Below are 24,764 nucleotides of genomic sequence, written 5' to 3'. Positions count from 1 at the left end.
CTATGTTGCTGGTTGGTCAGAGAGATACTATGTTGCTGGTTGGTCAGAGAGATACTATGTTGCTGGTTGGTCAGAGAGATACTATGTTGCTGGTTTTAATGACAAGAAAGAGGGCCACACCAAGGGATTCCGAAAGCTGGTGGGAGCCGGGAAACAATGGATGGTGGCTCCTTTGGAGTACTCAGGGAGACAACCCTTCAGACACATGGACTCTAGCCCAGAGGGAGCAGGAGTCTAATCTACTCGTCGGAACTCTGAAGTGATGTCTGTGTTGCTTAAGCGTCTGTGACTGGGGTAAGTCATTGCAGGAGCTGTAGGGATACCCATACAGCTCTCAGAAGTCTGCATAGGTCATCACAAGCAAGCAGAAATCCTCAAATTGGGTTCTGATAAGCAAACATGGCGGAATAGGTACTGCATCCCTGTTTTGCAGGGAAGCAAACACTCTGGGCCTACAAGATGTGAGCATGTGGAAAGCCATGTTTGTATGAGCCATACTACAGGCTAGTCCTCTGAGACTTATAAGCCTGAACAGAAAGTTACATCTGGGGTCATTCGGAAAGACTAATAGTCTGCTTCTTATAACACTATATGTATATTCCAGTTTGTTCTTTCATGGAAAAAACTGAATGTAAGAAATTATAAGAGCGATTTCATCTCCCGTGCACTTGAGCCCCTGAGATAACACTCAGGTCTGCAGGAAAGCAGAGTGGAAAATGTAGAAGAGACTGGGGAACCAGACTTCCCTGAGTCTCTTGATTCATCCCAGGCATTGCTATTAGAGTGGCCATTATCTCCACCTCTTAGTCGGCACGGTTACCTCAGGCTGCATTGGGGAATTGCTGCTTTGTTGGTGTTTCTCAGTATGTTCTGATTACTTGGCCAGGGCTCATAGAGGAGCTTAAGGACACCACCCTTAACCCTTGTTCCTCACTAGTTTCCAAGTTTATCAGCCTGGACTGGATATGTCACCCTTACAATAAGTACTGTATTGAAGCTGCAAGATGTAGCCAGCCTGTTCCTATCTTGGCCTTTGCTGTGTTTTCCACCTCTTTGGACCTCTGATAAGACTCACACGTGACTTGACTACTTTGCTCATGCGGAATCACAGCCTTCAGCCTCACTCAGGCTTAGCCACTGCCACACCTGAGGATCGCTGGATCTCAGGCTAAATTATGAGCAGGATTTCCTTTGGTGGCTATTAGAAGCCCTTCCTTGAAGTACACTATGAGTGCAGGGGACCTAAGGGCAGGGAGAGAGGTGGGAGTCTGACTTTTCTGCTAGAATGTCCGAGTGTCTGTCCTATGAGCTTCTCTTTCTCTCACCCCCTTTTTCCTAGAAGGCCTCTGCCTCTTCAGCCATATGAGGGCAAATGGAACTTTCCTGAGTACCCAAGGATTCTGACTCAGGACGGCAGCTGCCTTGTTCTCAGATCCAGATTCTCAAGGAAGAATGCTTTGTTCCAGTTTGGGACAAATGTTTAGTGTAGGCCTGTCAACTATGATTAGGATGCTTTCTGTTACAGGCCCATCTTTGGCCAAGATGCAGGGTCACCCTGCCTTAAATACCTGCGACTGAAGGTGACCATGCAGAAAGGCAGTTCTCAGAAAGGTTAAGGCTGACTATGCAGTGTTTGCATTAAAGAGCACACACCTGCAATTACAGAGCATTTTACCTAGGGCCGCTCTTATTCTGTGCACATCTTTGGATATTTGAAGTTCTCACCTTGTAGTACTGAACTTAATCGATGCTATGTGAGAATCTGAGGAAATTTCAGGAAGATCTAAGTCTCATGCTGTTTTATGTGTTTCTGTAAGTGCTGGTACATGTTGTGACAATGTATCAGCCTCTGCTGGTGTTTGGAGAAAGGGGCATGGCTGTCAGGTGATTGAGGGATGCTGATTGTGGGTTTAATAGTGCAGCATTTTTGACTGAGAACTGCTTATTCTGTAGGAATAATTAGATTGATCTCTATATATGAATTTCTTATATCTGTATGTGTATGTATGAGTCCCATCTTTAATCTATTTTAGACAGGTTCTAGCCAGTTTTCTCCCAATGCTGTCTTTCTTTACCTCTGCCTGGCCTCTGTGTGGCACGCTGAAGAGGACTGCATCAGGCTTCTTCACAGTTCTCTTATCTTTTTGCTTTCTACCTCCTGGTCATTTAGTGCTGTATTCTTGGTAACTTCTTCAACTGTATTCCTGTTTAGCAGTTCCTATTCAGTACTCTCAATTTATCTGCATATTTACTTTCCATGGGACTTTAATTTTTCCAAAGTTGCTTTGTTCTTCAGATCTAACTATTTATTTTATACTAACCTATTTCCTTTTGCTGTTTTTACTTCATAATTTATTTCTTTAAATATGTCTCATGTGTAGAAGTTGCTAAAACCAGGAATTAGATAACCAAACTGTTGCATTTTGAGTCTCATGTTCTATACCCTTGACCCCCTTTTGCATCTGTAGTTCAGAATAATAATACCAATGCCATTTGGTTGTCATGAAGAAAAATGAGTTAATATTTACAAAGCACTTAGGAAGGTATCTCATGTGCTAGGCATGGATAAACAACTTTAGAATTGTCTCACGCACTAGAAATCCATACTTTGGGTTTTTACTTTTTTATGGGCTGGTGACAATCTGCGATGTGACCCTCTCTTGTCATTCTGGCCAGAGCAGTGAGCCATAGGCATCAGTCACACATGCTCGTGCAGCTACAAGACTCTGCAGTGTGCTGCATTGCTAAGGTCTGATGTTCAGGAGAATCAGCCTGTGATGGATTTTCCTAGGACCCAACCCAACTGGAAGTAGATGAGGATTTGTACTTAGCAAACCTGGATTTAGAAAACTTAAATGTATCATGTGGCACTTCCAAAATCTCCATTTCTTTTGGGTCTGAATTTGTTGCCCTTTATTTCTGCTGCCTCTTTCTCATGGGGAGTATTTTGTAGCTGACTAATGAGATTTTAGAACCTTCTTTGTCTGCTCCCTCTCACCTAGGGAAACCTCCAAGGGCCTAAGAGAAAGACTCCTCTGCAGAGAGTTTGTGTGGACCTTGCTGGGAGCTGAGTAGACACTGATGCATTCGGACTCTCTAGTGTATTTTCACTCCCTTGGAGAGTCTTGGAGGAAGGTTTCAGGTTCAGCATCTCTAGCTTTTCATGGTTGGCAGGCTTCAAGTTTTGATCCTATCCATGTGTGCATTTCCCTAAAACAATGTTGGCTTGTTAACTTATACAATGCATAATCTATTTTTTTCCTTTCAGTTCATATCCCCAGATCCCTGGAGATTTCTCGTATTTACTCACTTGCAAACTCAGTGGTAACTTAAAACCTTTGTTTATCTTACCATGACCAGCATCCAGCTAACCTGTAGGGAAGGCCCTGCAGTAGAATGTCATAGTGTCCTAACTCCTTCCTCCGTGGTATGCCTTCCTATATTAAACCTGGTCTGATAGAAGGGTATTTGGAGGAAAGTGAGCTAGTGCCATTCAGGGGATCTTGTGTGTTTTATATTCTCAAATGAGTGAGATGCCAGAGCCCAGGAAAGTCAGCAGCACAGCCTCTGCTTTCTCCTTTGGTCTGGAGGCCTCTGACCCCATTGCTTCTTTGCTTGGACTGAATAGCTCTGAGTCAAGTCTGAACGTCAAGGTGGTTTGTGATATGGAATAATCCCTCTGAGGGAAGTGGAAAAAAGCCACAGAAGTGCTGTGGCTGTCAAGGCTTCCCTGAAGGTTAGGAGACCAGGAAATAGGGACATTACGGCTCCAGCCTCTCACAAGGCTGGCTTACGACCACAGATGTGCCTAACATAAAGGAAAATTATGCCACTTTTTGTATTAGATGAGGGCTGTTTTCACTCTTTCACCTGCTGTGCATCCATCGTTCGACTGATCCAGCAGCTCCTTCCTTCTTCCCACCACTCTATAACATTCCATTCACCTCTCATCTTCCTTGTTAACCTTCAAACATCTTGGATGAAGGGATCCTGTATAATTTAGCTATGCACTCTCTGAGGTCAGAATGGGTCTATATAGTGGCTGAAAGGTCTGGGGCATATGTACCACATTCCACATGACTTTAGCCTCTGGTGATAATTTTTTTGTTTGTGCTTTAACAAAATAAAGCTTGCCTGAAGATCAGAGTGCAGAGTTAGCCCCTAGTTAGCCATAGGAGCTCTTAAACATAGGACACCCATAAACAGTCTTGCCACTACTACACTAGAGGGCATATCTTGCCTGGAAAATTGGTATTTTAGCATGCATGGTCCAGTGCTTGGGGAGACCACTGATGTCTTTTCTCAACAGGGAAGACGTTTTCTAGCAGGTTCAAGACCAGTCTCTCTGTGTTCTGCAATCAAAGGGTGTGGTGTCTTCAGCACTTGGGTCTTATTATCTAGTTGGAATGGGCAATCGAGAGCAATGACAGGAATCTTTGTTATCCTCCAGGACTCTCTGAGAATCAGGGTTTGGCCCAGTCCTGAAGAACGTTTCCCTGTTCTTACTTCCATATCTCTCGATGGAAGGGGTAAGGATTTTAAAGGATGCGGCCCCAGTGATGTTTTGTTTTCTCACAGGAGCGACTGGGTGACGTCCTACAAAGTCATGGTGAGCAATGACAGTCACACGTGGGTTACTGTGAAGAATGGATCTGGTGACATGGTGAGTGCCCTCTCTTCTCTACTCATGCCATTGGTGCCTGGCTATGGAGCTTTGTCCTGTCCCTGGGGAGGTTTACCAATTCCGTGTAAACTCCAACCAACCAGGAGAGTCTGATGGATAGTGACCTCCTTTTCATGGTCCACAGCTGGGGTTGATGCTTCCAAGAGCCCTAACTTTCGCTAGTCACCTTGCATGATTACCGTCAGCATGTGAGTTTTGTTACTCTCAAATTCAGCATCTCAAATGCCACTCCTAGCGTGGCATCCAGCATCTCACACACTGACTGCAGCTCCACTTCTACATCCTGTCTCATTTCTACTTACATCAGCAGTCCTGTGTGCACCCGCAGAATGGAGCCATCTGGTCTACCCATGAAACCCTCTGCTGGGTTTCTCCATGAATGTTTCCCTGCCTCTGGAATGCCTCCCATTCCTACCAGCCTAAGTAGCTTCCCATGACTGTTGGGCCAAACAGAACCTCTCCCTGTTCTGTTTGAACCAAAGCTTGACCTGGTCTGCCTCCTAAAAGCCTGAGCTCTAGAGCATCCTTTTGCTCTCATGATAGACTGAGAGATAGGGGTTTCCTGGGGCAGAGTGCAGGGCTGATTTGTTTATGTACTCCTTGATAGGATTCTAAGGAATGAGTGAATTTCACGATGAAGATCTTAAAGTCTTTCCTCTTTCCCCTTGAGCATCAATAGATATTTGAAGGAAACAGTGAGAAGGAGATTCCTGTACTGAATGAGTTGCCAGTCCCTATGGTGGCCCGCTACATTCGTGTAAATCCACAGTCCTGGTTTGATAATGGGAGCATCTGCATGAGGATGGAGATCTTGGGCTGCCCATTGCCAGGTGAGTTTGCCTCCTGAAGTTCCGGCAAGGCTGTTTCCTAACGGGGGACAAGTGCCTCTCTGAGATGAGTCAAAACGAGGCAATCCATCATTTTCCTGTGTTTGTTGTTAAATCTCTTAAACACATAGGTTATTCCAAAAGAAAAGGATAGGAACTTTTCATAATCCCCAACTCAGAAACACGAACGTTGGCAACACTGAGCCCGCTTGCCAAGGGTAGTTTTGCCTGTCGTAATTTTAAGATGTTTGTGTATGTCAGGGTTGACAGATCACTCAGTGCTATTTCTCAGAAGCAAGACAAAAGCGTCTAGCAGTCAGCTAGGGATGTAAATTGACGGTAAAGCATTTAGCAGTCAGCTAGGGATGTAACTTGATGATAAAGCATCTAGCAGTCAGCTAGGGATGTAACTTGATGATAAAGCACCTACCAGTCAGCTAGGGATGTAGCTTGATGGTAAAGCACATGCAAATGTGGAAGGCTCTGATTTCAGCTCTCAGCGCTACACAATATGTTTGACCTCGAGACATGTATCTGCCCTTAGCACCCTTTACTGTATTGGGTGCAGAGGCAGAGCATGGGGTGGAAGAAACCTAACTGTGAACATTTTCAGGGTCTCTGTCTAAAGAGCTGACCCCAGATGCCTGTCTCTTCCGTGAATGCTTGCTCCTTCTAGTCTAATGGCCTGATTTTCACACGTTGGTCTTTGGGTCTAACATCAGGATATAGGCAGGAATTCACGTGCACCTTCTGGATCCCATTAGTGTCTGCTCCAGACAGGTTGGCCTGAGCTGGCATCTCAGAAAGTATCAGCTGCATCACTGGAAACCCAGGGAATGAGCATCCTCCTTGTGACCAAACATCTCCAGGAAGGCGGCTGGCCTAAAACTCTCCCTGTAGCACCTATGAGAGCCTGCAGGAATGTTGCATTCCTGTCTGTCCCCAGGCAGGTCACAAGGGACAGGAGCAGGAGCATCATTTATCTCACCCAGCTTTCTCCCCCGCGTCTGCTCACTCTTAGGCTCATAGTGTAAACTGGAGCATTACCGCCTGTGGGTACCCAGTCCAGTTCAGTGAAGCCAGAGGTAGTCCACCACCAGCTCTGATGCTATCTCAGCAGTCACCCCGGCTCCACCACGAGCTTGCACTTGCTGTGTTTGCAAAGCATGTTTAATACTACATTACTATTTTTCTCTCAGTCCTGTAATATGCGTGAGCTGGCTTTGCCAGCTGTAGGTGTTCAGAACATGAATCCTCCATGGGTGAGAAAGTCGGCTCTGTCAGCCTACATAGCAAATCCTCAGAGCAGACACATGTTTTGCTTTGCATTTTATGTTTGTTTGCCCTTACACATTTTCTCTTCACATCACAAAAGTGACTGCTGCCTGTCCTGGCTCGCTTTGACTGTCAACTCGACACAGCATAGAGCTACCTGAGACGAAAGTCTCCATTGAGGGGTCACCAAGATGAAGTGGGCCTGTGGGCAGCTCTATGTTGGGGGTGGTTTCTTGACTGTTAACTGATGTAGGAGGGCCTGGCCCTCTGTGGGCAATGCTAGTCCCTGGGCTGTATAAGAAAACTAGCTTGGCACAATCCAGAGAGTGAGGATACGGGCAGCACCCACCATAGTTCCCACTGCCTGGCCTTGGCTGTGACTGGGCTCCCTGGCTGGAGATAATATTGCATAGAATAGTAAGTGGGTCTGCCTTCAAGTCTCTGTCCTGAATTTCCTCAACAACGGACTGTGACCTGTAAGTGAAATATGCCCTTTGCGCCCCTAAATTGTTTTTGGTCACATCTATAGAATGAAACCACGAAAGAGGGCGTCTGTGGGTTCTTCTCCCATGGGCAACACCTCACGTCTTTGATCAGCCTGTGGTAACTGGAAACTCAATAGTTTAGAATGTTTTTGGTTCCGTAAACAATCTTGCAGTTACTCTTTCTATTTCTCTGTAAATGGTGTGTGTGTGTGTGTGTGTGTGTGCATGTGCACGTGCGTGTGTACGTGTGTGTGTCCCCATTCCTGTGTCCATCCACAGTTGTTGCTTGAATTTGGTTGTAACAAGTGGAGTTTCTGGGTCACGGGCTGTGCACATTTCCCAGGCTAACAAGGAGAGAGCACTGGCGCACTCCTGTTTGGAATTTGAGCTCCCTTTCATAGCAGTTTCTACTGTGGTCCCAATTCCAGCCTGCTGCCATCTGGAACCTTTTGGGATCATGGGGCTTGGGATTTCTGCTGCTACAAATCTTGGCCAGCATCTATAGGGATGTTATGTCCCCTTTCCTTCGGGCCACGAGCCTTGCCTTGTTCTCCTCCATTTGCTTACTCTAAATAGTGGGGCCGTGGCTTCCCTCTGTGGACAGGAATTCGTGTGTCATTAGGAAAGGGCACAGGGCAGCCTATGTGAATATCATGAAATAATTAGTTCTCTGTCAGGTTACTCTTGGTGGGCATTTGAAACACTCTCAGAGAAGGATGAACCGTGAAACCTGGGTGGTTTTGGTTTTAAGTGTGGACTCAGTGTGGTTCTGGTTTCCACTGACAAATATATAGGGCCATTTTAAAAGCCAAATCTATTCTTAAGAAGATTTTAATATAAATCTATATACAGGCATATATATTATATGTGTGTGCTAGATAGATTATAGATAGATAGATAGATAGATAGATAGATAGATAGATAGATAGATAGATAGATAGATAGATGGATGATAGGTAGATAGGTGAATGGATAGATTAGGTGCACATGAAAAGGAGGGTTATACACACTCCAGAAGACACAGTTTTCTGTATTTTGATGTCTTAACAATAGCTATTTATGTGGTTTCCATGGCTTTTGGTGTTATATTAGTCAAAGTATTTGAGACATTAAATAAGAATGTTTTGGCATTCTAATTTTGTTGTTGTTGTTCTTGAAGAGCAGAGGATATTTACCCTTTATGTCATAGGTAGGGAGATATGGTTCCCACACTTTCTTCATTAGATCAGATGACCAATTGATCTGTCTGGAACCAGACAGGACAGTCCAGGGAAACCAGTTCGGACTAGCCACTTGCTGGATAAAATGCCACCAGAGGCAGAGTTCTCTTGGCCATTTTTATTATTTTTATTATTTCATTGATTTAAAAAAATTGAAAGCTAGACACTGTAGCACCTGCCTGGTATCCCAGTGCTTCAGAGACTGAGGCAGAAGGATTGCCATGGAATTAAAGCCAACCTGTTCTATATAGTAAATCCTAGGATAGTCTGAGTGACAGAGGGAGATCCTGTCTTAAATAAGCAAAGCAAAGTAAAACAAACAAACAAAAGAATGAGCACAGAAGGACCCTTGGGGAAAACTTATTGGACCTAGAAAGAGGGAGAGTACCCTGAACAGCAAGCTCAAGGTGTTGGGGAAGGTAAGGAATGGAAAATCATTCTTAATAGAACACAAGCAAAACACACCTTGGAGAGGTAAGAAAAATCCTTGGGAAGGGGAGGAGCTGTGTGTGCAGACCTTGGTTCTTTGCTTTTACTGAAGAAACTGTAAAATGACCCTTGTCTCAGAGAATGTGAGCCATGGGTGTGACAGTAGTGTTCCACTCTTTCAGGCCAATTAAGGGATTAACTGGTAATTAAGTGTGTGTGTGTGTGTGTGTGTGTGTGTGTGTGTGTGTTTGTGTGTGCTTGTGTATGGGATGTATGCATTCAATGTAGACCAGAGGGGGATGTCCAGTATGCTGTTTTGTCACACCTTGTCTCTAGACACAGTCTAACTCAGATCCTGGAGTGGGGTTGGTAGCAGACAAGTCTCAGTGACCCTAAAGAGGAAACATCCAACTTTAATTATTTGGGCTTAATCTTGTCCATCAAATAAGACTTGTTCTGTGTCTTAGAATTCAGGAAAGAGCAATAACTAACTACTGTCACCTACAGCAACAGCAAACTACTTACCATTTTGAGTTTATCCATTACCTTTGGGGCCAGTTTAGAACCCCTGTAGTTGGTTTGTCTTTAACGTTAGGAGCAGTTACAAGCAGCCAGTGACTTTCTCACTTCCCAGGACCAGTGCTGTTTCATTTAAACCAAGCCATGGAAGGCCAGTGTGTGAACAGGAGTTCTAAGCAGCTTGGAGATCTTCATTTACAGTGTTTTAAATCTACCTCCTTTACAGCTTCCTGGTTCTCTGCTTCTTGGAGTGGGCCCTGCAGTGAAGTTCTGTAGGCAGCTGCCTTTGTGGTCTCGGGGGTCTGTCTATCATTAATAGGGTGATTCTTCTCATTTTCTCATTCACTGATGAGTTGTTTTCTCTTTTTGGCTTCCATTTACACTTTCTTAGGATACAAAAAACCCAAAACAAAATAAAAAAGCATTGTTTAAAGAAGGAAGGGTCTTGCTTTAATGAAGTCCAGTACAGTGCCATTTCAATTGTATTTTAATAAATAAAGCTTACCTGAAGATCTGAGAGAAAAACAGTCCCGCTGGTCAGCCTTACAGATCAGGTAATGGTCACACACACTTTTAATCCCAGTAGCCATAGAAACCAGAGAGTGCATGCCTTTAATCACGGTGGTGCACACCTTCAATTCCAGTCCTAGAAAGGATTATAAAATGGGAGGAGACAGCGCTCAGACACAGTCTCATTCTGAGATTCCTGGAGGCAGGATTGCCATTTCGGACTGAGGTTGAAGTAAGAGCCAGTGGGCTGGCTGTTTTACTTTTCAGATCTTCAGGTTGAACCCCAATTTTTCTCTCTCTGCATTTTTATTAATCATACTTCAGTCCAGACTTGGGAGGCAGCCAGTCACTACTTTGGGGTCACTGACCTCTGACCAAGCCATGAGAAAAGGACATTGTCTTCCAGGGAGCGAATGACCACCGATACACACATTGTCCAAGAGGAATGTGAACGCTGATCTTCACATGTCCCCAGCGCTGCTGGGGCAGCAGATGGCTACAGAGTTCTCTTCTTCCTTCTCTTTCTTTCCTTCCCTTCTCTTTCTTGTTGCCTAGCATCCCTGTGAGACCACACAACAGGCAGTGACTCCGGCAGAAGAATTAGTAGGCCGGTGTGTCAAGAACAGAAGGTTGGAGGGGGTTAATGAGGTGAGTAGGCTGGATGAAGAGTTTTAGGTGCCACGCCTGAAGTCCTCTCTCCCTGTCAGTACGGAGTCCTCCAAGGAATTGCTGGGGTTTAGTACGAAGGATCCTGAAAACTAACCACGTTGAAAGAGGCAGGAAGCTGGTTTGCCAGAGCTCCATCTGTGCTAATACAGGCACAGAGATGGAATCAGTCAGTCAGGACTTCTACTTCAAATGCCGGAAGTTCTACTCAGACTGGCTTCAGGAGAAAAATTTGGTCGGCAAATGAAAATTGCAGGGGTGGGTGTGACGGACATTAGGCAGGGGTGGGGCTGATATCTCAGGGCCTACTTTCTGGGGTCAGGACTGTTGTTACCATCAGTCCAGTTCCTGCCATCTGAGTGACCCCAGGAGGAAGAGGTTCTCCTCAAATCTGCTGCCACGGGAGCAGTCAGGGTCAGAACCTGGGCCCTGGCCACCCTGATGAGTGAGGTCAGTTACTCCTGCTCACTATCCCTGTTAAAGAGACAAGCCATGTGGGAATGCAGGCCATAGTGGAATGCAGAGAAAGGAGTTAGTGTGGCCGCACCAGGAAAAACAGACGACGAGCTGCAGTGGCCCCCAAGTCCATCTTATGGGTCCTGACTTGAGGTTTAGGTTTTAAATAGAGGGTGGGAGTTGCACACAACTCTGAACATTCCTGGTCAAGGTACAACTCCGCCCATCACCAGCCCATCATCATCTAGACTCCAGTCTCTGCTTCTCTGAACGAGGTGAACTCTCTTCTAGGGAGACGAGTGCCTCCTCTGGCAGGCGCAGGGCTTCATTCAGCCTTGTTCCTTTCCTAGTGTGAGATTCCTGGGGAGAGTTCAGTTCCTTGAAGCCCATTGGTGGAATGTTCTGATAGCCAAGGAGAGGGGGCACAAGTTATTTCCTCTTGAAGACCAGTGGGGATAGCTGCACTCAGAACATGAGTCTTGTCCCAGGATCATCTTTGAGCTAGTGACTGGCAGGGGCAAGTGGGTTCACAGCCTGGACTTGGGTCACAGGCTTGTACCGGGTCTTATGGGACAAGACAGCTCCTCTGAACCATATGAAATGGGTGCCGATCGAAGAAAGGAACTTCAGGGAATAGCTGTAGATAGTTGATGGACTGATCATGGGCTCTGAGTTCAATTCTTACTTTTAAAACTGAAAGATGGACTCTTAAGAAATTTTCAATAAGATTTTGTTCCGTCCAAGAAAAGACAAGTGAAGAAGTTTTTTTTTTATTAAATATAGACTTGGCATCGGGGCCTTGTCCTGGATCCTTCAACACACTGATTGGTCTCCAGGAAGGCTATTGTCTGATCAGTCATTCTTTTGTACACAGGAGCTCTGAGCTTTTTCTTCAACCCTTTTCCACAACCTTGAAAGCCTAACTGATGTTTGAAAATGAAAGGGGTTTTCAGATTGGAAAGATGCCCCTGAAGCTGGGGGTGGGTGCTGAATAGCTTTTAGAAAACAGCAAATTGAAGTCAGTGTCAATAAATGCAAAATTAAAACCAAACCCAAAAACTGTCACTCTTTACCTTTGCTTTGGAACTCATGGACCTGGAAAGCTCTCTCCAAAGGCATGGACATCCTGTGCCCCAAGAAATAACTGGGACCTTGGCTGAGCCTAGATTGCCTTGGCTTTCTTGCCTGGAAAAAAATGCCTATCTCCCTCCTGCAAGTTACTGCCTTTCATGACAGCTGTTGTTTCTTATAGTATTGCTAGATCCTTCATGAAGATTTAACACTCTATTTGGTGTTTGAGTCCCCAATGACTCTTAATTTGTTGCGTGTGGCCCCAGACTCCAAGGCTAAAGCCATTTGTTAGGGATTCCAGCAGGGCCAGCTCATGTGGCTATGTAAGTGGGTACTGACGCCACCTTCCTGCCTGTGATGGAGTCACAGCTTGGTGCTCCTTACATAGAGCCTGCAGAGTCACCTAGGATTGTGTGGAATCGATTTGGCAGGGCTGAGGTAGGTCTATTAGGCAGCCGGTACTCCTAGTCTGGGGACTTGGGTGGCAGAGATGGCTCCCTACTGATCCTGACATCTCAGGGGTTCTTCTGCAACCCACTATTACCCCCGCTTCTAGCATGGGCCTTTGAGCGACTTGGGTGGAGCCCAAGCTGTTGTGGGCTTCCAAAGTTCTGATGCTCTTGGCATGGGGTGAGGGTCTATGCTAACTGAGGTTTCCTGACTGAATCCTCTAGTGGGGAAGTGTCGGCATGAAGACCAGGACCTGGGAGCCTCTGCCATTCTTGCTCAGATGAGGACAAGGGCATTGGGGGTCCCTTCTTGTTACTCTCATTCATTTGGGGGTCCCTTCTTGTTACTCTTATTCATGTTCTTCCTCCTCCCTGCCCCACTCTTCTGCGTCACTTTTGTTTTGGAATAATATACACAATAAAATAGGAATTGAAAGAAAATTCAAGTTCAGTGAAAAGGGAGCCAGGGCAAGCAGGCTGTGCTCCCTGAACCAGAGCCGTAGTCCTCAGGGTGGCCTCTTACTATACTCTGGTCACACCTGCGAGGCTGCTGTGTCAGTAAGACTTTCATATCTGCGACAAAATACTTGTCATAAACAACTTTCCAGGAGGAAAGATTGATTTCGGACCTCAGCTCCGGAGGTTTCTGGAGCATAGTCCTCAGTTCCATTGACTTGTGTCAAGACCAGGCTTGTGGCAAGATGGGATGCCACGGTTGCAGGAGTATGTGGTGGAGGAAGCTCTTATAGTCGACAGGAAGTAGAGAGAGGAGGGTTCTCGGGATCAGGCAGAACCTTCAAAGTCACCCCTAATGGCCTAACTCCTATGGCTAGACCCTGCCTACTAAATATTCTACTACCTCTTTTAAAATATCACTAACTGGAGACATGAACCGTAAAAACATTTCATATGCAAACTACAGCAGGTGCTTCTGTTCTAAATGTCATAGACGGAGGGCTTCAGGGCTGGCTGACCAGGAGCTCTTGACATCATTGGGCTTCTGGGTCCTGCTGGTCACTGAGGTTGTGCTGGCAGTCCCTTCATGGTCAAGTGGCCCCACAGCCAGTTGGCAGTGTTTTGCCATCCTCTGCCTGGGGAGAGATTTATCACTGTCTCCTTGGCCTCCACTGGAGTGGTCAGAGCAGCTGGGTGCTGTGATAGGTGCGGCCTGGCCCTGTGGCTGGGGCCTGAGAGTTCTGAGGTGTCTGAAGAGGGGATTCTCACATGCCGGGCTTCTGTTAGGAAGAAGGAAAGGGAACACCTCCCAGCTAAGAGACTAACAGTGGGTATATGCTTCCTAATGTCTCCGAGGATGCGCATGTGGTTTCGACCTTTATAACTACTTGTTTCTCAGGCACGTGTGTATCTCTTCTACTGCTCTCTGTAAGCTGGCAGAGGCAATGCTGTTCTTTCCCCACTTACAGATGAAAAAGTAAGGCACAGGCTTCTCAAGTGGTTTGTCCAAGGCCATCCTACATCAAGTAGAGATTTAAGCCCAGACCTTGTGACTGTACATTCTTAACCTTGAGACAGTTCCAACACCCGCGTACCTCCTGGTGGCTTGGCACGCTGAACGCACATTAGCAGTTCAACTTTCTGCCTCCACTGTCATCACGTAATCCAGGCCCCCAGAAGGGGCCCCATAGTCGACTGTGAAGAAATTCAAAACCATCTTTCTGTCCCTAGATCCTAATAACTATTATCACCGACGCAATGAGATGACCACCACCGATGACCTGGATTTTAAGCACCACAACTATAAGGAAATGCGCCAGGTAAGACCGGAGTATGGGTTTTCCAACCTGACTTTGTCGCAGATCAGCAAGGCACGAGCCGGTAAGCAACCCGATGGGGCCTCCTTAGTTAGGAAATGGCTGAAACGGGGCTCAAAGCTAAACTTTTCTCTCTGGAGCCTTTAGTTCCTAAAGGCTCTTTGTGTTTGAGTTGGGTCACCAGTTGAAGGATTAATTCATTAATATTAATGAACGTGGTTTTGAAGGTGAGAGGGTGCTTGTGGTAGAACAGAAAGTCTTCCCAGGGGTCTGCATGCTGTGTTCCACAAGTGAACTCTGTTAACATGTTCAATCTTTCTAAGAGCCTGGGAAGGTAGGGAATGTGATCACCTTCTCTTATAGATGGGAAACTGAGTTACCATGACACAGTGTAGTGCTATTACCCCTTACCACAACACTTAGATTCTTTTTAAAAAATTGTTAATTGAATATATTCATTTATTTCACATCCCCGACCACAGTTTCCCCTCCCTCCTCACCTCCCATTCTCTCCCCCAACCTCTCTTCTGCACTCCCCACTCCTCTTCTGTTTCTGTTAAGAGAGGGGCAGGCCTCCCATGGGTGTCGACAAAGCATGGCATATCAAGTTGAGGAAGGACTAAGCTTCTCCCCCGTATTAAGACTTGGTAAGACAACCCAGTATGAGGAATAGGCACCCAAAAGCCTGCCAAAGTGTCAGGGACAGGCCCAGCTCCCACTGCTAAGAGTCCCACAAGTAGACCAAGCTACACGATTGTGATACACATATAGAGGGCCTAAGTCAGTCAATACTTAGATTCTTAGCTCAGTCTTGGTTGTCTGCTAGAGTGATGTGGGAAATCTATAAAGCATCTACACATGAGCCACCTCAGACCCAGTGAAGTCGAAGCCTTAGCAGACATGTCCTAGACGTTGTCCTGTACAGCCAGGCCTGAGAACATAGAATTGGCGCTTTTAGGAATTCGAGCTCAAGTGGCAAGGAATGATGATCAAACGGGGGTCTCCTCAGACTGACTCAGAGTCTCTGTAACTCTGAGCTGTGTCAGCCTGTGCATGCTGCCTGCAACACACCTGTGAGAACCGCGAAAGGGCAGCACCTGAGTGTGTTCACCGTCTCTGGTTCCCTGTTCCTTGTTCACACCCAGCATGGGCATTCCGTGGTTCCCAGGGAGACGCAAGCAAATTCCTGCTCACCTTGGATAGGACACCGATGACAAAATCTGATTTCACTGAAGTCAAGCTTCATGAACCAATGAGTTTATTGAACTTCCATACAGAACGTGGGTTGGGGGATACTTACAGGAATGCAGGTGATGCCCAAGCAGCTGCACCAACAGAAAGTTTCATCCCAGAATGAATATCAATTTCTCCATACATAGCTGCACATACAGAGTCCTTCCCCGACTTCACTTACCCTCCTGCTTTCTATACACCCCAGCACCTTCGAGATCACAAGGGTGCTTGCAGCTAGAACAGAATTACATTCAGCTGACAAGCAGGTACAGGAGGGAATGGCTGGGCTCTCAGGTGACAATCCAATGACCCTGATCACTCCTTCAGTGAGGGGAGGACAACAGTCATTGGGCTGGTTCCTGAGGGTCTCTTGCAAGTCTACTGTCACAGCCGCTCTGTTGAGGACGATCATGACCTGTATGTCCAGAGGACAGAGCTCTACAGCAATGCACTAGAAAGTATGAGAAGGCATTGGCAAGCCAAAGATTCTTAGCTATTCCAGAATCTGTTTGAAGACATAACGAGCAGAAATAACCTCGTGATTACATGGGCACGTAAGGACTCACCAAAGGCTAGTTAATGTAGCTCGGAGGGAGGGCTTGTGGGCTGAAGGAAGGAGCCAGCAGCTCAGGACGAAGGCGAGAGATGTTTCTGAGATCGGACTCATTAGTCTGAGCTTCAGTTCCACGGAATGAACATGCCTGGCTTGTCTCCCTGTCATTTTACTTGAGCTACGCGCGGCTTCCAGACACCTGTCAGCACAGACGTAGAGGTGGGATGTGCTAAAGAACTCCTCTTACTGTCTTGCTCTTCAGAAGCAGAGATAATGTGGTTGGACATGAGGTTTGTGACTCATGCCTGCTGCTCCACTTTCTCGGGGTATTTTTATGAGTCTGCCCACCCTTCTGTCTTCGGGAGCACTGGCGGGTTAACCCAGCCTTGCTTGATGGGTGTTTTAAGGCATCTCATCAAGTCCAGAAGTGAGACAGCTAGCAATTCAGTTGGTGCAATGAACTTCAAGTGTACGTAAAGGGAGCTAAAGGCTTAGAGTCCCTGGGTGCTGAGACCTTGAAATAGTTGTCCCATGGGCATCACTTGGGTCCTCTTGGGACAGCTGGTAGTATGTGCTTTATGCATGAGGTGACCATGATGATTACCACTTAGGAGATGCTAGAGCCAAGAGGACTCAGAGTCACCAGTACAGCCACCTTGGGCCCCCTCTGAAGTCCCACTGTCCCAAATCACTGAGTTGAAAACCGTCCAGGGAGTGTTTCTCAGTCCCAGTGAGTCAAGCCAGAAACCATTACTATGTAGATTGTTGGTTCTTGGGGTTGCATTAGAAGACAGAATTGCTATCCCTTTCCCCACATGGAGTCTTCTAGGTGGCTATAGAAATATTTCTAGCTCAGGAAAAAGAGTTGGCTTCGTCTGCTCCTGAGAGAGACTTTTCTAGCCAACGATAAAACGAGAAGCAGTAATGAGAAGGCAGGAAAACACGTGGAGATGTTCTTCCCACTGTAAGAGGACAGCAGCGAGAACATGTGTGGCTTCCATGCAGCATACGCTATAGAGCACTGACTTACGTGGCTCCTATTCCAGACAGAGGGAGGGGGCAAGAGATGGAGAAGGCAGAGAGGAAGATGAAGACGATCCAAACATTCATATTCAAGGCAAAGAGAATTATGCCAAGAGAACGTTGGAGGTCTTCTTAGTGTATGTATTTATAACTTCCTGGTTACTTGTTTAAATTTGCATTTTCATCTCCTTCCCTTGTAATGATGGGGGCAACAACCCTGTCACTTATCATAAGTCTGTAATATGAAAATTATGCTACATGTGCTTAATGTTGTCATGACAGATGGGATGGGACAGATGGATTTGTTTGCCTGTGGCTGGAGGAAGCTTTGGTTATAGCTGGACCAGGTGAGATCTGGATTTCTGGCAGATGCTAGCAGACAGAGAAGGAAGAAGCTTGATCTTCTTATCCAGACAAAGAGGCCAGCAATAACAAAGGGGTGGAGTAGGAGTATCGGGTGGGTACTGGGAAAGAACACAGGTCCTGAGTGAGCTGCATTCCTTCCTATGTAGAGGGAAGGTTGGTGAGCCCTACCACAGGCCCTAGGAAAGGAACTTTCGGGATGGGGTGTGAGGAGAGAGGTATTTCTGAGGTGGGTAGTTGACCTGAGCCATCCGTTAAGGTGTATTTGAAGTAAGGTGTAAGACATATTCTCACTGGGAACATTTTCTTAGTTAGAAAAGACATTAGTTTCCTGGGAAAGTGTATCTTTGTTTTGAGTCATGATATGGCTAGATCCCAGATTTTCAAGGGATACAGGTTGTGTTGTTAATTAATATGATGCAGGTAGGTAGCCGTTAAGGGTTGAGATAGGAGTTGCAGGGCAGCTAGCTGGCAGTACTGATGTACAGCATGGTCAAGGAGTTAGCTGAGCCTGCCAGTGTGCTGTGTGTTCAGCCTGAGTGTGAGGACAGGTGATGATGGTGGAAAGCCAGAACAAGATAGTAGGTGTGAAAGTTCAGGCAACCAAAGTTTTGACCTATCTTAGTTTTGACCTATTGCTGTGAAGGGAGCACCTTGACCACAGCAACTCTTATAAAAGAAACATGTTTAATTGTGGTGGTTTATATTTTCAGAGGTTTTGTCCATTTCCATCATGGTGTGACATGGTGGTGTGCAGGCAGACAGTGCAGGGGAGGTAGCTGAGTGTCCTCCATCTTGACTTGCAGGCAGCAGGAATGTGGTCTGTCTCACTGTGCGCAGCTTGTGCATAGGGAGACCTCCAAGCCCACCTCCGCAGTGACACATTTCCTCCAGCAAGGCCACACCTCCTAATAGTGCCACTCCTTTTAGGAACCATTTTCTCTCAAACCAATACATTCCAGTCCCTGGCCCCCAAAGACTTGTAGCCATATCATAGTGCAAAAATGCATTCGGTGCAACTTCAAAAGACCTCATAGTCTCTAACAATCTCAAACTTGTTTAAATTTAAAGTTCAAAGTCTCTTCTGAGATTCATGCAATTTTATAACTATAATCCCCTGTAAAATTAAAGTATAAAAACAGATCATATACTTCTAACAAATAATGGCACAGGATATATATTATCATTCCAAAACATAGGGAAGGGAGCAGAGTTAAGCTGTACTGGATCAAAGCAAGAGCAAAAACCAGCTGGGCAAACTCCAAACTCTGCATCTCCATGTCTGATGTCAAAGCACTCTTCAGATCTCCAACTCCTTTCAGCTTTGTTGACTGCAACACACTTCTTTCTCTTGGGCCAGTTCCACTCCGTTAGCAGCTCTCCTCAGCAGGTAACCCATGACTCTGGCCTCTCTAACATATTGGGGTCTCCATGGCGATCTAAGCTTCAACTTCATAGCTTCACACAATGGCCGCTCTACTAGGCCTCCATCCAAGGGACACCCATGACATATGCCTCCTCAGTAGCTTTATTCCATAACTCCTTCCTTCTCTCCTTAACTCTAAAGCCAGAACCACAGGACTTAAGCTGCCAGGTTCTGCTGCTTACTGGGGCTGGAACATGGCCCCTTGTTTAATTCCATCTTCACCAGCTTTCCGTTTTCCTTCACTGCCTAAGCTTGGCTGTCCTTGAACTTGCTCTTTAGACCAGGCTGGCCTCAAACTCAGAGATTCGCCTATCTCTGCCTTCTCAGTTCTAGGATTAAAGGTATGCCCCACCACATCTAACTCTAAGTTTTTCCTTAGTTCCTTTTCACAAGTTCGAAATCTAGCTGGGTGGGATCTTGCCCTGAAGTCACCATTCCCTTTGCTTCATTTCTTAATCTTATTATCTCCTTGAACACAGGATTTAGCTCCATTCCACTTCCTGTTCTTTCATGTCTTTTTAGATTGTACATTTTGAATTTTACCTTCCTCAGCTTGCCCTTTTTTATTATACACCTTTATAAACATGAACACTAATAACCACATGACAGAGTCTATACTAGGTTGTTGTGAAATTTCCTCTGCCAACGGAATTAATCCAAATCTCTTCACTTTTGCCTGAGGCGGACTCTCCAGTCAAGGCCAAAATGCAGTGACTTCTTCACCAAAATATCACAAGAACAATCTCTAGGCAGCATACTAAAATTCTCCTCCTCTGAAACCTTTTGAGTGCCTCCCCCCATAGTTTAAATCATTCTCAGCACCACTGTCTTCCATGTTTCTCCTAGTATGGCTCATTAAGTAGTAGTTAAACAATTCCACTGCCTTCCTAACCCAAACTTCCAAAATCTAATTACTCCAAACAGAAGCATGGTCAAACCTATCACAGCAATACCCCAGTTCCTGGTACCAGCTTCTGTCTTAGTTATGGCTTCTATTGCTATGAAGAGACACCATGACCAGAGCAACTCTTAGAATGGAAAACATTTAATTGGAATGGCTTACATTTTCAGAGGTTTAGTCCATGATCATCATGGTGGGACATGGTGGTGTGCAGGCAGACATAATGCTGGAGAAGTAGCTGAGGGTCCTCCGTCTTGACTTTCAGGCAACAGGAAGTGGTCTATCTCATTGGATGTAGCTTGAGCATAGGAGACCTCAAAGCCCTCCACAGTGACACACTTCCTCAAACAAGGCCATACCTACTTCCAACAAGGCCACATCTCCCCTTAGTGCCACTCACTTTCTTGGCCATTTTCTTTAAAACCACCACATGACCCATGAATTCTCACTGTGGTTTTCTCCCTCTGATAATTCCTTCTCCATTGAATTAGAGGTAGTCTCTGAAGAAAGATGATGGAAGAAAACCTTTTCTGCTGCTTTAAACAATTTTTAAGGAATACTTCCATTCACTGGACAAGCATTCTTATATCAACAGAGAATCCCAAGTCTGAAGGATCCTCCATAAAGTTACTGTACTGATGATTTGGCAAATTTTACATCTTTCTTGCCTTGGTCTGTTCACAGATTAACAAAAGTCCAGAGAACAAGTAATTTCTAAACAATAGAAGTTAATTTTTCATAGTTCTTTATATGGGTGATCTAGAATCAAGGCATCACTAGATTCTGTATCTAGTGAGGGCTGCTCTCTACTTCCAATATGGTGCCTTGTTTCTGGGTCATCATGTGGAAGATGGAAAGGCAAAGCCCTACCTAGTTTTCTCCTGTCCCTTTATAAGGATACTCATTCCACTGACAAGGGCAGAGCCTCATGACTTGATCACCTCCTAGAAAAGCCCTCACCTCTACACATTATGCAATTGAGTCTTGGATTCCCCCTTGTGAATTCAGGGAGCACATACACTCAAGCTACAGCAACACACTTTTCTCTCTCCAGTGCTTGGACTTGTCTCCATAGGTTCTGCACGACTGTGATTAGAACGTAGCTCTGTCTTTGCCCCATGTCTGTCAGTTAATGTTGGTTCCTAGCATCTCCCCACTCCTCACCCTCACTGTCTCCAGTGCTGCCACATAGGCTGGTGAGGGGCGGCATTCAGGGGAAGACATTTGTCTGCCTCCAGTATGGAGGCTGTAACCTCTGGTGCTGGTTGCACTAAAGATCGAGGGTAACAGAGAAGGAAGCCAGGGCTGTGCTTGAAGCTTAAATTTGTTGCCACTTAGTAATGGACTACCTAGGTCTTATTCTTGAAGAAATAATCTTTGGCCTGAACCCGAGACAGTGGCTTCCTTGCCAACCAGGACCTGCTAAGATCCTTGTCAGTGTGACCACACCAGGAGGGATGAGCATACATGGCCTCGAGGCCAGTGGACTATGGCCATCGTTCACACTGCAACAGGAGAAAGGGACACTTGCAGTTCTAGATTGTATTTCATGGCAGCGGAGTCCTTCCAATGGATACTGCCTGCTCACCACCCTTGCCAGGGTGTTCTTCCCCTGCTCTGCCAGTGCCAGAGTGTCCCTTCTGTTCTTAACTCATGGCTCTGAAATGATCCTCTAGACCTTCCAGTCTTCACTGTCTATATGGTGCCTGGTAGAGAATGGGGTGCTCAGTAAACACAGGGTTGAGCGGGGTCCTCAGTAAACACAGAGGAGAGCGGGGTCCTCAGTAAACACAGAGGAGAGCAGGGTCCTCAGGAAACATAGAGAGAATACAGTGTTCTTTACCCCAGGTTCTGGTGCCTGGGGATTGCAAAAACACCTTTCACCCAGCCAATTAATGCTCACAACACCGGTCAGGGATGCGAGGCAGGCAACTTCTGAGGAGAGGATGCCACTGGTCCTCCATCCCCCTAGAAGCTGTTCTCCTACTAGAGAGCTCACTACATCCCCTGATAGCTCACACTATTCTGTTTTTTAACTAGCTGATCTTAAACTCTAGACCATGGTATGTGGGTTCCTTCCCCCACTCTAGCCCACCACCTGGCCCATGAGGTTTGCGTCCATGGCTACCACATGAAGTTCTTCATTAGCATTCATGAGCTGCATCGTCCAATGCCTCCTTCCTGTTGCACCCCCAGCTCCAGAAGGGCAGGGACACCTTCTTGAGGTGTGCAGTGATTATGAAAACTCAGTATCAGTACTCCGTATTTGTACAATTTGATCTCCAAAGAGACTGGTTCAGAAGGATGGAAATCACAGTGAGAAGTCATGACTACAACCAGGAAGAGGCTGACTGCAGCCAAGGAGGTGGTGACAACGACCAGGGAGATGGGAGGTGGTGATGACAACCAAGGGGGTAGGAGGTGGTGACGACAACCAGGGGGTGACAAACACATGTGACATCTGAGAGAATGAAAATCCCAACCCAGGAAGATGCCTTAGTCTGCTGGAGCTGTCATGGCGGACTAGTAGACCACAGAAATGCCGTGTTTGTAGTCCTAGAGGCCACTACAAACCCAAGCTCAAGGTGCTGGCAGATGTGGTGTCTGCTGAGGGCTCACCCACTGGTTCACACGTGTATGCGGCCTTCCCACTGCTCCACACACGAGTCCTTTGCCTCTTTTAAAGGGTTCTCATTGTGTTTACAAAGTCCCCACCCACATGACATAATTACCATCTAATTTTTCACTTCGTTTTATAAAAAAAAAAATGTGTTGTTACATTTATTTATTAGGTGTGTTAGGATATGGGCACTTGCAGGCATCCGTGCACTTGCTGAGATCAATACACCTTGTGGGAGTTGGTTTTCTCCTTTCTGTATGTGGAGATGGAACTCAGTTTGGCAGCAAGGATCTTGAGCCACTGAGCCGTCTCATTGGACTCAATGCTTTGCCTTTTAATGCTAGTGCATTGGTTAGATTTCAGCTGAGGGGCCCAGACATTCAGTATGTAGCTAGAAGCTATCACTATAACATAATCAAGTGTCCTAAGAGTACCAGGCCAGGGTAGGCAAGGCCAGGAGCTTCTCCTTAGAGGAGATGGTCAAAGGATAGGTTCTGGCTGGAAAGGCGGGTATTATTCTGGGAAATAGGGGACCAGAGAGGGTGTTCTAGACAGAGGTATAGCAACAGAGCTGTGGGATGGAGGGGGTGCTGAGGTGAGAGGCTGTGGAAATAGCTAGCTGTCTTTTGGGGAACACTGCTTTTTGTCCTTTGTTTTTTAAGCCTGCGGCTCTCACCATTCAAAACCTTTCATTTATCTTGTCTTTCAGTTGATGAAGGTTGTGAATGAGATGTGCCCCAATATCACCAGGATTTACAACATTGGCAAAAGCCACCAGGGCCTGAAGTTGTATGCTGTAGAGATCTCTGACCACCCTGGGGAGCATGAAGTTGGTGAGACGGATTTTTGTCTTTGTTTTCTGTTGCTGTAAGAAGAGTCATAACCAAAAGCAGCTTACTCACCGGTATTATTAGCTCACCGTCAAGGGAAACCAGGGAAGGAGTTCAGGCAGGAATTGGAGGCAGGAACTAAAGCAGAGGCCAAGGAAGAATTTTGGTTATGGCCTTTCTCAACTACCTTTTAAATACAGTCCAGCAGCGCCTGCCTAGGGGTGGTACACCCACAACAGGCTGGGCCCTTCTATATCAACTAGTGGTTGAGAAATAACCTCACTTATGAGTGAGTACACGTGTTAATTGTCATAAGTGGTTTGTTAAACACAAAGCAAAGAAAACCAGCCCACAAATCACAACCCCAGAAAACCTAGACAGCAATGAGGACCCTAAGAGAGACATACATAGATCTAATCTATATGGGAAGTAGAAAAAGACAAGATCTCTTGAGTAAATTGGGAGCATGGGGACCTTGGGAGAGGGTTAAAGGGGGGATGCAGGGAGGAGAGTAGAGGTAAATGTAGATCTCAATAAAAATCAATTTTAAAAAAAGAAGTAACCTCACAGACATGGCCACAGGCCAGTTTAATGTGGGCATATTTTCAGCAGAGGGTCTCTCTTCCCAGGTGACTCTAGGTTTGTGTCAAATTGGCAGCTGGTGCTAACTATGCCAGCTTCCCAACCAAGATGATGGCACCCCATTTTCAGTAGCTCCTTATCTAATTTGAAGGCATCTCCTCACATTCTACATGAGAGCATTTGTGATTCAGGGCATGAGTCACCTATCTCACCAACAAGCAGATTTTGGTTCTGTGTCCCTCAGATCTTAGAAGAGTTGCACAGCTCCCTGAGCTAGAAGCAGCCACCTGTGCTGCTCAGGCACCACATGCAATTGTGCTCTCTGCTTCTGAGGCCAAACACAAGACAAAGGAGAAAATGGCTGGATATAAGACAGATTCCTCAGCCTGGCAGTGGTGACACATGCCTTTAATCCTAGCACTTGGGAGGCAGAGGCAGGTAAATCTCTGTGAGTTCGGGACCAGCCTGGCCTGGTCTACAAGAGCTAGTTCCAGGATAGGTTCCAAAGCTACAGAGATACCGGGTCTCAAAAAAAAAAAAAAAACAAAAAAACAAAAACAAAAACAGATTCCTCTTCCAGAAGAACATTCTGGACTCTCTTATTCATGAATGACTGAAATCACAGGGCTCACTTTCCTTCCTTCCTTCCTTCCTTCCTTCCTTCCTTCCTTCCTTCCTTCCTTCCTTCCTCCCCTCCTTCCTTTCTTCCTTCCTTCCTCCCCTCCTTCTTTTCTTCCTTCCTTCCTCCCCTCCTTCCTTCCTTCCCTCCTTCCTTTCTTCCTTCCTTCTTCCCTTCCTTTCTTTCCCCTACCTTCCTTCTTTTCTTTCTTTTTGTATTATATAACACACCAATTTTGTTTTTTTTTTTTT

At 46.0% G+C, this 24,764-nt stretch overlaps 1 protein-coding gene across 1 annotated transcript in view; it reads left to right on the top strand.

Annotated features, from left to right (window-relative positions):
* Cpxm2 (carboxypeptidase X, M14 family member 2) overlaps positions 1 to 24,764 on the top strand; it is a 116,639-nt gene that overhangs the window by 71,369 nt on the left and 20,506 nt on the right. Inside the window, exons 5-8 of the mRNA XM_005351393.2 lie at positions 4,579 to 4,663; positions 5,364 to 5,514; positions 14,278 to 14,366; positions 23,192 to 23,315. Of these exons, the coding sequence (XP_005351450.1) occupies positions 4,579 to 4,663; positions 5,364 to 5,514; positions 14,278 to 14,366; positions 23,192 to 23,315 (449 nt within the window). The remainder of the gene's footprint in view (positions 1 to 4,578; positions 4,664 to 5,363; positions 5,515 to 14,277; positions 14,367 to 23,191; positions 23,316 to 24,764) is intronic.

The sequence above is a fragment of the Microtus ochrogaster genome, chromosome 8 (assembly GCF_000317375.1).
Source record: "Microtus ochrogaster isolate Prairie Vole_2 chromosome 8, MicOch1.0, whole genome shotgun sequence".
NCBI lineage: Eukaryota > Metazoa > Chordata > Mammalia > Rodentia > Cricetidae > Microtus > Microtus ochrogaster.
This window is presented reverse-complemented; position numbering and strand designations above follow the sequence as displayed.